The following is a 15814-nucleotide window of genomic DNA, read 5'->3' on the forward strand; positions in this document are numbered from 1 at the left end:
TGTTTAGTTGCATCAACCGTTGCCGCAGTAAGATAGAGAGTGTACCTGGTCAGGGAATGGAGCTTGAGACCCAGAAGCACTGCACAGCCATGCTAGCTAGGCTGGTCTCTTCCTTTCCATCCAAAGAACTCGATAGCAGGGGAAGTAATATAGCCTCACAAATGCTAGCCAGTGAATTGCATCCTAGCCGCTGTTAACCCATTGCCGTTTCTGTGTCAAATTGCTCTTTTCTCATGAACAAAGTATGGATCTCTCTCTGCAGAATTATCTAATAATGGGAGGTCATTAGTAACAAAGAGAACAGGTGAACGGAATGCCATCTTCTGTATTCCACTTAGAACGCATTTCTTATAAGCCCTCATGGCTTCAGCTATTCTATTTGGTTCGACTTTGTTAAAATTGTGGCCCCTTTTTTTCTTTTAAATTCCAAGTAGTTTCCAACCCCTCCTTTAATGAACCCACCAACTAAATTATAACGTTTTTTGAGTTACGGAACTCAAATACAAAAAGTCGGCATTTTATGAAATTTTCTATTTCTTTGATGGTTTGTAAAATAAACACGGCCTTACAATTTTTGGCCGTTTTAAACTAATCTTGTCAATAATAAGCTCCATTAAAGTTATACATACTAAGAGAAAGTGTACAAAGCCTCTCGTATGAGAGGGATTCAGAATTTCGAGGGAGACGAGGGTCTTTCAGAGTCTAGAACATGTTACTTTTTTTCTAATTTATGAGGGTTTTTAAAATGAATTTTGAAAAATGTTTTGTATTGAATTATATAAAAGTAAAAAGATAGAATGAGAATTTATTTTGGCTCTCGGAATTAACGAAGGTGAACCTCTCCTAATAAAGCAGGAAATTCACGATGACACCTTTTCCGATTTCTATAATAACTTCAACTTGGATCAATATAACACATACTATTTCAAATATCTTACATAGCATTTAGTAATTTACCTATAAAATATATATATATATATATATATATATATATATATATATCTTACATAGCATGACAGAAAACGGAGCAAAAACAACAGCACATTCTTCTGCTGATGGTTCTTTCTGCTTGATAAATCATTCTAGCAGGTCTCAGCATGCATGCATCATAGTTCATACCTCTGATAAGTGCCTCCACACTGCTGGGCGATCTCTTGATATAAGGAGGGCACGAGATGATAAGTAATCAAAGGAAGGGGAATACATGTCATCTGGACCAATGATATCTCTAACTTTTTGAGTGTTTCCAGAATCAATTGTGAAAGACTGCAATGAATCGTCCCTCATGGTATCAAATACAAATAGCCCCAGTCCGCAAACACCCATTACAAGGTTTGAACTTCCCCATACTTGTGTTATTGATGTGTAATGGAAGTGTGCTTCGGATTCTGGCAAGGTGTAAGTGCCATATAGCCTTTGTTGGCGCAGCGAGTACTGTTGCAGCTGTGAAGAAGGTTGCTTTCTCCCACCTGACCTTACATTAGTGCAGCCTAGAAAGATGGAATCGCCTCGAGAGAAAACTGACTGCGCACTCACACCAAGTTTTGGTATCTTAAGACCTACACCAGATGGGTGGCGGAAGTCCAAAATATTAACAGAATCAGTGGTACAGAAAACACCATCATTTCCTTCTGCTTCCGATGAACTTACTCTGCATTTGTCATGCATCAATTATGTCATACAAATTTACAATTACTAAAATGAGAGACTTTAAATAGCATTCATGTATTCAAGTGCTGCTAATAATTTTGCCTATAGAAACCCAGCTATAATCAGAAGCATAAAATTCTCAGATTTAGAACCGTATTTGGACTTGGAGAAATACATCTTCATTAGAAGTTGATAGGAGAAAATAAAAAATAAAAAACTACAGTCTATCTCAAGAGAAAAAACCGGCCAAGCTGCCGCTGCCAAGCAAGAAATGTCAACTAGAAAATTTAGAAAGAGAAATTATAAGAAAGTGCATACAGTGAAGAAAGCAAAAAAAAAAAAAAAAAAAGGTTTGCAATTACCTTTGACGAACCCCACCACCTAATTCAGCATCAGAATTGTTGACATGAAGAGCAGAAACTTTTCGACCAGCTGAAGAGACAGATAATAGTGCTTGAGGACCCGGAGAGTTCACATCCCACACAGAAATTGTTTCTGCTTCAGTTAGAACCACTTTTCCTCTGTTTCTCCACTGTACTGGACTTGAATAATCCATTGTTGAGACAGGCTTCTGCACCTCCCATTTCATAACTTGCTCTCCATCACGGATATCAAAAATTCTCACACCTTTCTGGCTGGTGGCAGTCGAAATGATAAGGGGTCCACAGGGTTTATACCACCATTGTTGATTTTCTGGGACAATATTAGAAATATCAGTTCTTCTGTGCACGATATTGTAGGGTAAGGAACCCAGTACTGTTCTTGAAGTGGTTGCTCCACCCTCAATTTGGAAAGCTCGCACATCTTTGGTGTAGAAATCCCAAGAGCAAAAACCTGAATCCATAGCATTCCCAGCGGATGCAGCCACAAGATATCTTGCCGAGCAACCATCTGCACCAGGGGCGCGAATTACCCAACAATCCCTCCATATATCAGGTGAGAGTCCTGTTGGAGGCCTGTACTCGGCCTTCTCCTGAAACAAAGACGCATCAGAGACAAAACCCATCTTAAGTGCCAGTTCTTTGTTTATATCCATGCATGCACTAATCTTTCCGCACCACTTAAACATGTAACATGGTCCGTTCACATAAACATGCTCCACTGCTACATTAGGAAAGAGACATAATTGTAGTGAAGATAAATCATCGCATGAAGAATTTGAAACAAAAGAATCAAGCCAAAACTCATTACTGATGTACTGCATTTAGAAGTGATCTGAACTACTTGTATTCCTATTTTCGGGAAATGGATAACATGATCTCTAAGGGAAACAAAATTGGCAAATCAAATATCACTATAAAATAATTACAGAGACACTTCAAGGAAATGCACTCTAATTTAGGTAACTAGGTTGCCAACCTCAGAATTAGTAATATCATAAAATGAGCAAGAACCATCATCGTGGGCAAGGACTGCCTCCCCCTCAGAGACAAACCATCCTCCAGTTGAGGTCTTACGGCCAATTTCATTCAGCTCATAAATGCAAGTATCGTCTGTCCTGTCACCAAGTTTCACACCCTGCACATTTTCCTGATCATCAAACTCATCAAGCGTCTCATCAGATGTGAGAATTAACTCTATATTGCACTTTCCATTGAATGTGTTTAAAGAATCTTCTACTCCTGCAGACGTCGCACCATCCATTTCTTGAACTTCACAGCATTCCATATCAGCCTGCCCATCCCTTCCAGCGACTTTATTTTGCCCCTTAATCAGAGAAGCTAACAACTCGAAGGATAAATGGTTCTCGTCAATAGGGCTAAACGACTTCCCATCCTCTTTTGACTCATGATTTGGTACTGCTACATGGGGTTCATGACCTTGAGAGGTTTCTGATGTTGCTTTCAGATACGTCCCATTTTTTAGCAACTTATGATGAGGAAGTAATCTAGGTTCCAGTTCCTCGCTATTTAATCCTACGACGAAATTGTTAGCATTATCCGCTATCTTGCTCTTTCCTTTCTCAACTATCCCACTCTCCCCATCATTTTTTTTCGGTAATGCCATTTTACAATCCGATTCACCTCCGACATTACCCATCACCTTCTGAACTCCCGAAATCTGGTCCTGAATATCCGAAAGTATGAGCTTCGATGCATCTGGATTATTCCTATCCAACATCTCCTTTGTCCTCTTAATATCCGACGCAATCCTCTTCACCTTCCCTTCCAAAAGAGCAAGCTTCTCATGAAGCTTGCTGGGATACTCTATATCAGAGCGTCCACCTACACCTTTTCTTAACTTCTTCTGTTTTAGACTCTCTGAGACCGTCCCCTTATCCAACGACTTCCCACCACTCTCTTCCGCATACAGATCTACACCATTTCCAACCTTGAAAACTTCCTCATTCGACTTCAAAACCTCATCAACCCGCATACCATCTTGAAATTTATCATCGAAACTTAAACCCGTCTCACTCGATTTTATTAACTTCAGGCTTAGATTAACTTCACCATTACAATTCTCCAAAACACCAACTTTATTCAAACTCATACCCCTTTTTCCCACTTCCACTTCCGATTCCTCACAAACCCCACTCTTTTTCTCCAAATTGACCCCAATTTTTTCTTTACGATCCCTGAAAACCCTAATCGCACTAGAATTCCCTTCACACCCTTTCACACTCGCATACCTAAAGTCCTTCTGCTTCCCACTCTCCAAGCCCTTACCACCACTCACACCCACCGAAACCCTCCGATCCGAGAAAACCCGAATGAACTCGGAAGGACTGGGGCTCCTGCCTCTAGGGGCCGACGACGTGGACCACCGGAGACGTGTGTTTCCGTCTTTCCCAGGACCCGTCAACGAGGCGGCGGCCTTGTCCACGCGTGGCATGGACCGGATAGCGGGCTTCTGAGCAGCGGACCGGGGCCGGGAAGCGGGCCCGGGGTTTTCTTTGCCGATGGACGAAGAATTGTGTACGGCACGGGTGGCGTTTTTGCTGGAGATGGAGACTGGGGTCAGGGGTTTGGACGGCTTGAGGCGGCGAGTCGATGAGGCAGACATTGTATGATTATAAAATAAATGGACAAAGATAATCCGATGAAAGTTTTATGGGTTTTCCGAGAGAGAGAGAGAGAGAGGATACGATTAAAAATTTAAAATGAAGCCGTTCGAGGTACTGTTCTACTGATACGTGTCGAAAGATCGGGTAGCTTTCGGCGGGAAATAAAACTCAGTTTCGAGTTTTGAATTCATTTTCGTAGGGTCGCATCAGCTATTTTGTAAAGAAAAATTCTATCCAACCTTCCTAACTTCTGCTTACAACATATTTTTTAATTTTTATTATTTTTTTATTAAATATTTAATATATGAATAATAAATAAAAAAATTAAATTATTTAAAAAAAAATAAACTCAAAAAAATTTTAAAAAAAATATTAAAAAATTTAAAAAATATAGTGTGTGAAGATTAGGGCTGTACAAAAAACCGATAAACCGACCTAGACCGACTCAGACCGGCCGCCGGAGTTCGGAACCGGCCGAAACCGGTGAAGAACCGGTCGGCGTGCGGCAGAAAATAGTATAAACCGATATCGGCCGGTTCGGCGTCGGTTCGAACCTGGTTCTAACCGCTGAACCGGCCGATTAAAGAAATTTTATTTTTTTTTTATATATTCTGTATTCAAAACAACGCCGTTCCACTTAAGTTTAAGTGGAACGGCGTCGTTTTAAGTCTGCAGTTGTGTTTTAACATAACTGAAACGACGCCGTTTGGTATTAAACTAAACGGCGTCGTTTTATTCTTAAGGTATTAAAAAAAAATTAAGTAGAACGACGCCGTTTGGTTTAGACCAAACGGCGTCGTTTTGAAATTAGGTCGTCTTCTTCCTCGGGTGTCTTCTTCCCAGTGACGCATCGCCGTTTTCATCCCCACTCTCTCTCCTCTGCGACACTCTCTCTCTCTCTCTACTCTCTCAGACGAAACTCGCCGATGAACCGACCGTGAACCGCCAGAGAATTGCCGGTGTCGAGACGGCCGGTGTTTTTCTCCCCATCGATCGGTTTCGGCCGGTTTCCTCCCCCAAAATTAAACTATCGGTCGGCGTCGGTTTTACCCCAAAACCGCGCCGATACAGTCGGTTTTCACCCCTAGTGAAGATTGAAAAGTTGTGTAGCATAGCTCTTTTGTAAATCACATTTAAGACACACATTACTATTAAGAACGTAGAAGATAAAATTAAAAAATAAAACTAAATGTTAGATTTAAAAGAAAAGTTAAATGAAAAAAATAGAAATAACAAACAGCATTTCCAGGTATAAAAAATTGAAAAAAAGGAAAGTAAATATTTAAAATTTGCACTAACAGACTAACAGTCAATGGAGGATATTAATTTCAACAAAAGTAATTCTACAAGGTAAGAGATTCTCTTAGGAACTTGGTCGTAGGATAGCAGATGTAACACACTGAACCTGTAAATAAAGGAATTCTACGGGAAAACACAGAGAAATAGATGCTATGGCTCTCTTCGAGAGTGGGTGAAAATTCTAAACAAAGATGCTTTACAGTGCTCCATCCGACATTGAGGCATTAGCAGCCATCCAATAACACTGTCACATTAGAAATTTTACAAAAATTACAATAGACTCATTACACTAAACGATAAAACACATCTTCTCCTCGCTCATTTAGAAATCGATTTGAGCCCCATTTAGAAAACTTTCGCACACCGTATTTCCCGTGTCTACTGCCGCACGATACCATCATCAATTTTTCGTCACTAGTTCCATCGCACGTCGTCTCGGGATTGTTCTTTCTCTCAACAGCAGGAGAAAGGAAGCTATTCAAAGAGCATTAAACCACCAAAAATTGAGTTGGTCAAAGACTCAAGCACATTCCATGTAGTAACCCTCCATCTTCAAATAGTCATCTAAAAGAGCATCAAACCACCAGAGAAGGGAAAGAGAAATTAAAATACACATACAATTTGCTTCAAATAGTTATCTCTAAGCTTTCATGTACATATTACATTTACAATTCGCTGGTATTAAAAAATTTTGTATAATTCAAAATATGATATATAGAAACTTGCAAGATGAAATTTGTATAATATATAGACTTGCACTCAAACAAGCAGTAGACGATCCTGGGCATAACATACACTTATTGCAATTTTGGGCATAAAATACACTTGCGATAAAACACAAGCAGAGAAGGATGTCGGTCTTGCGCATAGAAGAATAAGTCAGAAACATACATATAGGAGAAGGCGATTTGGGGGGCAAGCTCACTGGAGAAAGATGATGCTCTAGAGAGGAGGCTTGCGGTGGAGAAGGTTGTGCGTTGGTCTGGAGAAGAGGATGCTCCGGAGGAGATTTTCTTTCCATGTGAGAGGGGATTTGAGAATTTCAAATCTGATGTGAGGCTACATGAGGATTAATCTGGAATGTTTATGTGTCACTCATATATTGGGGGCAATTATTTGGGATATAATGGACTGACTGGTTATAAGATTTTCTCAATTCTAAATTGCATAAAATCATACATAACAATCCACACCCAATTCTACAATGAAATAGGTGTTGACTAAGGCAAATTCAAAAGCAACCTCATGGTCACTATGCACTAAAATGCATTGGCTTAGCCAAATGCTAGTGCATCTTCAAAATTTGAAGAAATATGACTTGAATGATCTGCAATGGAGTAGTAAAACAATAGGGACTTAAAATATGAGTTACAATATTTGGGAGTATTTCTTCATATTTAAAGATGTACTATTCATCTTCAAAATTAATATTTTATTCCAAAAAATAAAACCCAACTACCTTAATATTTTATTCTAAAAATCAGACCCAACTAATAGTTGAGAAATAGGTTGAGGAAAAATAATAGTTGAAAAACAATAATTTAAATAAAAATTAAATTATTAATTAGCATATGGTTGTGTAGTTACAAAATATTAAAAAATAAATAAATTATTATTAAAAAAATAATATTATATTATTATTTTGACTAATTCAATATGAAGTTATGTCACGAACATTGAATTTATGGAAAACATGTATTTTTAGATGAATTTTGAAGATGAAAGCCAATGCTAATGCTTTGATTGAAAGATACAAAATTGTAAATAGACTCACATGCTCGTTGGATGTAACAACACAAAAAGATATTAAGGTCCTCAGACAAAAGCTTGGCTTGTGGTAGGTTTCAAACCTTGTGAATTCATTTGGCCAACACATTTTCAAGCTCGGGTTGGAAGATCCCACCTAGATCTGCTGGAGGGAGAGTGGGGATGGCCGAGATCTTCCTTCTGAGCTTCCTCTTCAGCTCGGAGATATGAAAAATGGGGTGGATCGTGAGGGCGATGGGTGGTAGCTAAAGTTGGTAGGCCACCTCCCCTACCATGTGGTTACTTGGAAGGGCCCGTAGAATCGTAGCGCCAGTTTGAGACTACGGCAATAAGCCATTGTTGACTATCAGTACGGTTGGAGACATAGGTAAACCCATTCCCCCATTTGAAAGTTTTGTTCTTTATGCTTCAAATCTGCATATTTTTCATACGGCCTTGTGATCTCTATTGATTGTGCTTCAAAAGTTGCAATATTTGATCTCTAGCCCTTAGGTTTTCCTCAACAACTTCAACTTTAGAATGTCCAGAGGTGTAAGTTAGCAATCGGGATGGGCGATAGCCGTATAGGGCTAAAAGGGAGTCATACGGGTTGAAAAGTGTTGGCCTATATTGTACCACCACTTGGCCAAAAGGACCAAATGGGCCCAATCTTTCGGTCGGTCCCCAGCAAAACACTTTAAGTAATTTTCCAATGTCTTATAAATAATCTCTGATTACCCATCCAACTAAAGATGATAGGCAGTGCTAAAGGCTAACTGGACTCCCTGAATCTTGAACAATTCTGACAAAAAATTGTTAGTAAATGTACTATTCCTATCTGGAACAATTGAGGCTGGCATTCCATGCAACTCCAAAATGTGCTTAGTGAATAGTTGAGCTACTATCCTTGTCGTGAAGGGTGGGTTAAGGGAGTGAAGTGTGCATACTTTGTGAGTCTGTCCACCACAATCCACACACAATTAGGGCAGGTTTGGGACACAAGAAAAAACACAAAATTCTCATCTCAACTCATCTTATCATTACACATTTTTCAAATTTTCATATAAAATATAATAAACAATTCAACTTTTTCAAATCTCAATGCACCTTTTTCAAATTCCAAAATAATAATGATATTAAAAAATAATATTTTAAACTTCAAAACAAAACACAAAATTCTCATCTCACCCCCCAAACCTCCCTTTAAACTCATGTGATAAGGCAAACTCTCAATGAAATCCATGGTGATTTGGGACCATTGTTAGGAGGGAGTTGGTAGTGGTTGTAGCAAGCCACTAGGCCTAGATTGGTCGGCCTTAACATTTTAACAAATGTCACAATGTCTGATAAAGTGCTTAATATCTGTCTTCAATCCTTCTTGTAAAAATCTCTCCCAACCCAATGTATAGTTTTGTCATAACCTTAGTGACCCCCGATGGGACTTGTGTACAACAAGTGTATAATTTTTTGCTTAAAGGTCTGATCATTAGCAACCATTAGCCTTTGCTTGTAAAACATCAACCCATTCTTGACTGTGTAAGTTGTAAGTAAATCCCATTTCTGAAATTTCAGCAACAATTCATGCATCTTTGGATTCTCATTGTACCTCTGCTTGACCTCCTCTAATCAATCTAGAGTCAGCAGAGAGATTGCAACAAGAGTGATAACCTCTTTAAGAGGCTAACCTTCAAATTTTCTAGATAGTGCATCAACCATTGTGTTGTCCTGCCCCCTCATATATTCCAACAAATCGCAACCCAGTGGTTTAGACACTCATTTCTACTGCATACGAGTCCATACTTTTTGTTTTAGCAAATACTTAAAACGTTGGTGGTCGGTTTTCACCACAAAGGGTTGTCCTAGCAAGTATGATCTCCATTTTTGATGGATGAGTTTCAATATCATGTTGAAAGGCATCTAGATGACCTAGGAGGATTTACACTATATGTTTATGAATGTTTACAAATATTCAAAAGTAATACTACAAAGGTAAAAGATTCTTCGAAGAAGTTTAATTGATTTATGTGAATTCTACAAATCAGTGTATAAACAAACCTTTAAAATTAACCTTTAAAAGACTATTGAAAGGTTAAGAAAATGTCTCCACACTGCACATATTGCCAAAAATAAATATAGAATGCTTCTCCTTTTAAAAGAAAATGAGTTGCAAAATTCCATCTGTAATGTCCAAATACTCTTCAAAAGATCAACTCAAACCAGTCACCTAATTAGAATTTTGTCCATCCAATGAACATATTTAGTATCCACAACCACCCTTCCTAAACACATAGGTTCACTTGCATAACGCCATAACAATTTTTTCAACAAGGCTCGGTTAGACAACAGTAGCTTTAGGACCCCCAAACCACCTACAGACATCGAACAAACCTTTGGCCAATGCACCAAGAGAGACTAAAGTTCCTCCCTTGCACCACCCCACAGGAAATCTATTCATAGATTATCTATACCATCAGCAACGCCTACAGGAAGTGAAGAAACAAACATAAAATAAGTCCATAAATTGGGTAATGCATTCCTAATCAACATGAATCCAACACTCATCGGACAACTACATCAGCTTCTAATAGCATACCAATGCTCCATGCTTTCTAAATGCAATTAAAAATAAGCATCAGCCTTGAAAAGAGCCTAATAAAAGAGCAAGCAATTTGGACAACAAAGACAACCCTATTTAGTCAATATTACCAACAACCCCAGCTGAGATCATTTTTTATTTAGTCAAATTCACTTTCAGACCTAGCACTACTTCAAAGCATAAGAATAGACACCATAAGGGAAGGAATTGGTCAAGATTTTTCTCTTAGAAAATCAATGTATCACCTATAAGCAAAATGTGAGAGAAAACCACTTCCTTATTCCATTAACCCATGAATATAACAGTGTCAGTGAGCAAATGAGGTAATGAATCCCTTCATCTCAAGCCACAATAACTGCTGAAATACAATGGTGCTATCCAATTCCACATTTTGCTCCAAATTTGCATCTCTCCAGCAAATAGCAAAACAACCCAACTAGCTTGATCATAATATGCCTGCTTTAAATCTGGTTCAATCTTTGGTTCTACTAGTCTTTGTCTACTATTGGGACATTCTTTAGCAACCAATACATAGTCAAAGACACATCAAACTCCAATGAAGGCATTTTGAGATGTAGACATCACATCGAAGTCTCAAAATGTTTTTATTGGGAGAAGACAAATATCTGATTTGGTCACATCGCTACTCAATTCGGTCAAGAGAAACCACAGTGTTTTGTAAGTTGGATATCAAAAACACATGTGATAATGTGAAATAGCATTTTTTGCTGTATAGGTTGAAGCAATGTGATTTTAGGGAGAATCAGTGTAATCAAATAGTCCATTAAATATCCACAATGATTTTTCTATCTTGGGAATGAGATTTCTAAACAGATTTTTAACAACTCTTGGATTTTAGTGATGGTGATCCCTTCTCCTTGTATGTGGGCTCAAGAAATACAAATGGAGATTTTGATCTCTCAATTGTTGTTAGCATATGACACTTATTTTCTACTAGGCAGCCCTAACCATACCTAAGATCTGGAATATCTACCTTATGCAGGTCAAACGGAGAACATTGACACTTTGAAGACCATTTTTGCATGCATGGTGACTTCATTGACAATTACCCACTTAGGTCTCTTTCTGATAGCAATTTTTAAGGCATACTTAATTTGGAATGACATCATAGAGAAAATGAAACTTCGTTTGGACAAGTAGAAATGATTGCATTTGTCACGGGCTAGTAGGACTATCTTGATTTAAGAGCATTATGTTGAAACCGCCTACTTTTCTACCCCTGTTCTCACTTCTTGTTGGTAAAGATCAATAAGTTACAATGAAGTTTCTCTTATGCAATGTGGGGGAGGAGTTCAATTAAATTTAGCAAAGTGGTATAAGGTGTCCCTCGAGTCTATATGTGTGGTATATGGATGATGAGTAGAAAAATTCCTTTCATTTAGTAAGAATAAAAGAAAAAAAATAAAAAATTAACTGTAGTGTAGGGATAATGAGTAGAAGGGCTCTTTTAAAAAAAATTCATCTTCAAAATCTACTAGGGGTGGCTACAACTAACCTCCAAGGACTTTATGGAGTCAATAATCCTTATCTCAAGTCCCATGGGCTCTTGTTGCTCGTCTATTATAACCATAACTAGTTCTTCAAAATACATAATGTTTGAAGTCTCGAGGTAGGCCATGTAGTCCAAAATCTCCACTTCCACAAAGGCATCTCCGACAACATCCTTGAATTCTAATGATTGTCTCCTTTATACAATAGACCACTCTATCCACTATTTACACATAAGATTCAAATTCCAATCTTCATTATATTCTACACTTTGGTGACCTATCAATCTCCTCTTAAGTTAATCATTAATGACCATAAATTTTGCACTGCAACACAATCAACCCACAATGAACATCATAGTCTCAAATTTTAAATTTCTATGTGATCTCAAGTCACAACTAATTTCTCATAATGATCACGAAATTTTTTACTCCCAACCATCATATCACTAAGTATCACGCTTTTGCTATGCACTTGTATAGCTTCCACAACCAGCCTAAAGTTGAGATCTCTGAAATGTATCACCATCGAGTCAAATGTAGCTCAACACCTACTAGGATGGGAAAACTCTTACCACACTTTGATAGGAAAATAGATCGATCTCCCAAAACCATGAACTCTCACACAAATTTCCTAAGTTGTCTCCTGCATCCTTAGTCCAAAATCAATGCTCCATAAAAATACAATCGTGATTGATGAAGGCATACTAGTACTAATCAGCCCAAACACATCAAATTGCATAAAAAGGGCATCGCCATAACAATGGTGAAGGTGCGGCGATAAAAAGGGTGATCTAAAATAGTCTATCCGTACATCATTTCCATCAATTTTCTGACGACTAGTTTTTGCCGCAATTGATTTTTTCTAGTAATAAATAATAGCAGCAAAAAACTCCTAATTTTTGGGGTGATTGTTTACCTATGTGGATAGAGTTTTTGCAATGAAATTTGAGGCTTTTGCGGCAAAAATAATCGTCGAAAAAGGTATAATTTGCCTCTACTTCAAAAAATGCACATGCTTTTTACGACAAGAGAAATGTTGCTACTTGTTGTCGACTCTTTGATCATCAGAAATGTGTTTCTACTTCAGTTTTAGGATTTTTTTTTCTTGCAACTTCTTCTCTAAAAAAAAAAAAAAAATCTATTTTTCTTGTAGTGGATCCAATTCAATCTTTGTGGCCATTCAACAAGCGGCAGTTACGGAGCATGCCTATCTACTTGCATTTCAATACAAGCTTACTCCACCTAGTTTCTTCTAGGTAAATTAGAAATCTTTATACACAAAAAAACAGAAGGAAGAAAAAAACCTTCATTGTCTCAAACATAAAGTTTATCCTACAGTGCGAAACTAAAAGTCCTCTCAACCACAGTAAGTATAAAATACTTTATTAAAATAATTTTTTTTTACAACGAAATAATTTAGACAAAGGTAGAGACAAATAAATATAATAGGAATAAGGGCGAGACAAGCCTATCACTTGAACAAAACAAAAGGCGACTTAGTCCATTTTACAAAAGATTTAAGGTTTAATCAAACCCTACAAATTATAACAGAATATATATGTTTCAAAATTCAAACACTGTAAGACAAATAATCCCTACTTTGCCCATATTTCAATAATTCTATCCACTTTTCAAATGTATAGATTCAAATTGCATACAATCTGATTTTTATAAATGAGTTTTGCTTGCTCAAAAAAAAAAAAAAAAAAACAGTTTTGTTGAACGCAATGTTTCAAGTTTCATATAATTATATATTTACATATGGATTTTGATAATAACAAATAAATTCAAGCATAAAGGAGTCTCAAGCTCAAATTGTCTATATAATGGAGCCAAGCACATCAACGAATCAAGTATGAGCAAGAAAATGAACAATCTTACAAATAAAACTCTTAGAATAATTTTGTAAATCTTTTGATAAAATTCAAAATTGGAGTAAGACTCAAAATAAATATTTTCTCATAAAGTATCAAATTTCATTTTCTAGCATGACATATTTGAAAATTAAAAGTTTGAAATTTGAATATTTGAAAGATGATTAATTGTCATCATTCACATGTGCACGACATGATTAAAAGTTTAAATTTTAAAAATTTGTCATCAATCATCTTTCATATGTGCATGCTTTGTTTGAAAATTTGAAAAGTGATTGATACTCTTTTTGACATATGCAAAAGGAAGATGATTTTATTTGAAATTTTTGAAAAGTAAATAATGCTTTCTTTGTCATATGCGAAAAATAGAAGATTTGATTTAAAAATTTGAAAAGTGAATGATATTGTCTTTGACAATTGCAAAAATGAGAAACTTTTATTTGTAAATTTTGAAAAGTGAAGTGGTGCTCCTTTTTTACATGTTAATCTTTTTAAATTTGAAAATGACGTCTTATATGCCTATAAATAGCTTAATTGAGATTTTCAAATTACAACAACAAGAGCATACATACATTAATTTGCAAGTTTTACAACATTCATTCAAAATTTTCAATCTCTGTTCTCTAAGCATTGAGGCTTAACCCTTAGAGATATATAGTTTACGATGTATTGTTCTTATTTTACTCATTGAGAAGTGTTTTCTGATAACTTACTCACTATCAGTTCTTGTATCAGTAAAATGGTGTGTATAACCTTTATGTGTGTAGAAAGTGTTCTATACAGAGAATAGTTGAATCACCACGTACAAGGTAATTGCAAGTGTAGAGGGTGTTCTACATGGATTCTTTGTAGCGATACTGCTCAAATGTGTAATAGGTTTCTATCTTCACCTGAAGAAGGTTGAATAATAAATTTGGGAATCCTCTAGGAATAGCTTGAGGCGAGGACGTAAGCAGCGGGGCTAAATCTTGTTAAAATACTGAGTTTGCTTCTCTTTTACCCTTACTCTTTATATTTACTACTGCTTCGTATTTTGTTAATATTTTATATTGTGTATTTGGTTTATAATTGTTAGTTTTTAAATACAATCCAATTCACTCCCTCTTGTGTTAGTCATTTAGGCAACAATTGGTATTAGAGCAAGAGCTCTTTTATAAGATAAACTATCTTTTGAGTTCAAATCTTATGGCTAACATTATAGCTACATTTGGTGAAGACCAATCTAGCAGTCTGCCTTTAGTATTTTGCGAAGATAATTACACATTCTAGAAAGCTAGAATAAGAATTTTCCTTCAGACTCAAGGTTGAGAAATTTGGAAATGCATTGTAAACGGACCTTATATCCCAACAAAAGCTAACAAAAGTTGTTAATGGAATAAATGTAAAAAAAGAAGAAGAGTTGGATCGTGAATATGAGAGAATTCTAACGTTGAATTCAACAATTATAAATCTCCTATATAAATGCTTTCAACGAGAATGAGTTCAATAGAATAATTACTTGCAAGACAGCAAATGAAATTTGGGATAATTTGGAAGTTACTTATGAAGGAACTTAGTAAGTCAAGGAATCAAAAATTTATATTCTTAGTCATGAATATAAAATGTTTAAAATGAATGATGAATCTATTTCTAGTATGTATACTCGTTTTACTAACATCATAAATAGCTTGACAGCTCTCGACAAAATCTATTCCAACGTGGAGATAGTAAGAAAAATTCTCAACTCTCTGCCAAAACGCTGGGAATCAAAAGTGACGGCAATTCTTAAAGTTAGAGACCTCAAGAAACTCGAAGTAAATGAATTCATCGAGTCACTTATGACCCATGAGTACATATTAAAAAGAGGAGAAGAAGAAGGAAAGCCAAAAAAGAGCTTGGTACTTAAAGCTATTCCTCGTGAAAGCAAAAGTGATGAAGATGAGAAAATGATGACACAGATGAAGAAGTTGCGATGATAACAAGGAGAATTAAAAGATTCTTAAAGAGAAATAAAGCTCATTCAAGGAAATTCTTCAAAAAGTTTTCCAAAAAATATACAGGTAAAAATGACTAATTAACTTGTCACAAATGCAATAAGCCTGTACATATCAAGGTGGATTTTCCTCTGCTAAAAACAGATCAAAACAAGGAC

At 36.5% G+C, this 15814-nt stretch overlaps 1 protein-coding gene across 1 annotated transcript; it reads right to left on the reverse strand.

The window, feature by feature from the left end:
- Positions 1 to 1007: 1007 nt before the first annotated feature.
- Positions 1008 to 4708, reverse strand: LOC108991188 (KIN14B-interacting protein At4g14310-like). Its single transcript, XM_018965352.2, has 3 exons — positions 3010 to 4708; positions 2013 to 2623; positions 1008 to 1651 (listed from the first exon to the last, which is right to left on the reverse strand). The coding sequence occupies exons 1-3, from the start codon at positions 4654 to 4656 to the stop codon at positions 1114 to 1116; spliced, it is 2796 nt and encodes a 931-aa protein (XP_018820897.2). The 5' UTR covers positions 4657 to 4708; the 3' UTR covers positions 1008 to 1113.
- Positions 4709 to 15814: the final 11106 nt, after the last annotated feature.

This window comes from Juglans regia, chromosome 7, assembly GCF_001411555.2.
Source record: "Juglans regia cultivar Chandler chromosome 7, Walnut 2.0, whole genome shotgun sequence".
Classification (NCBI taxonomy): Eukaryota; Viridiplantae; Streptophyta; class Magnoliopsida; order Fagales; family Juglandaceae; genus Juglans; species Juglans regia.

What these genes read in the sequence shown, in the direction of transcription:
- LOC108991188 (XM_018965352.2), bottom strand. Translation starts at nt 4,656, where the DNA reads ATGTCTGCCTCATCGACTCGCCGCCTCAAGCCGTCCAAACCCCTGACC. An exon ending in ATGATATTACTAATTCTGAG is followed by an intron (nt 2,624 to 3,009) that starts GTTGGCAACCTA and finishes TCTTTGTTTCAG; the next exon opens with GAGAAGGCCGAGTACAGGCC. An exon ending in GGTGGTGGGGTTCGTCAAAG is followed by an intron (nt 1,652 to 2,012) that starts GTAATTGCAAAC and finishes TGACAAATGCAG; the next exon opens with AGTAAGTTCATCGGAAGCAG.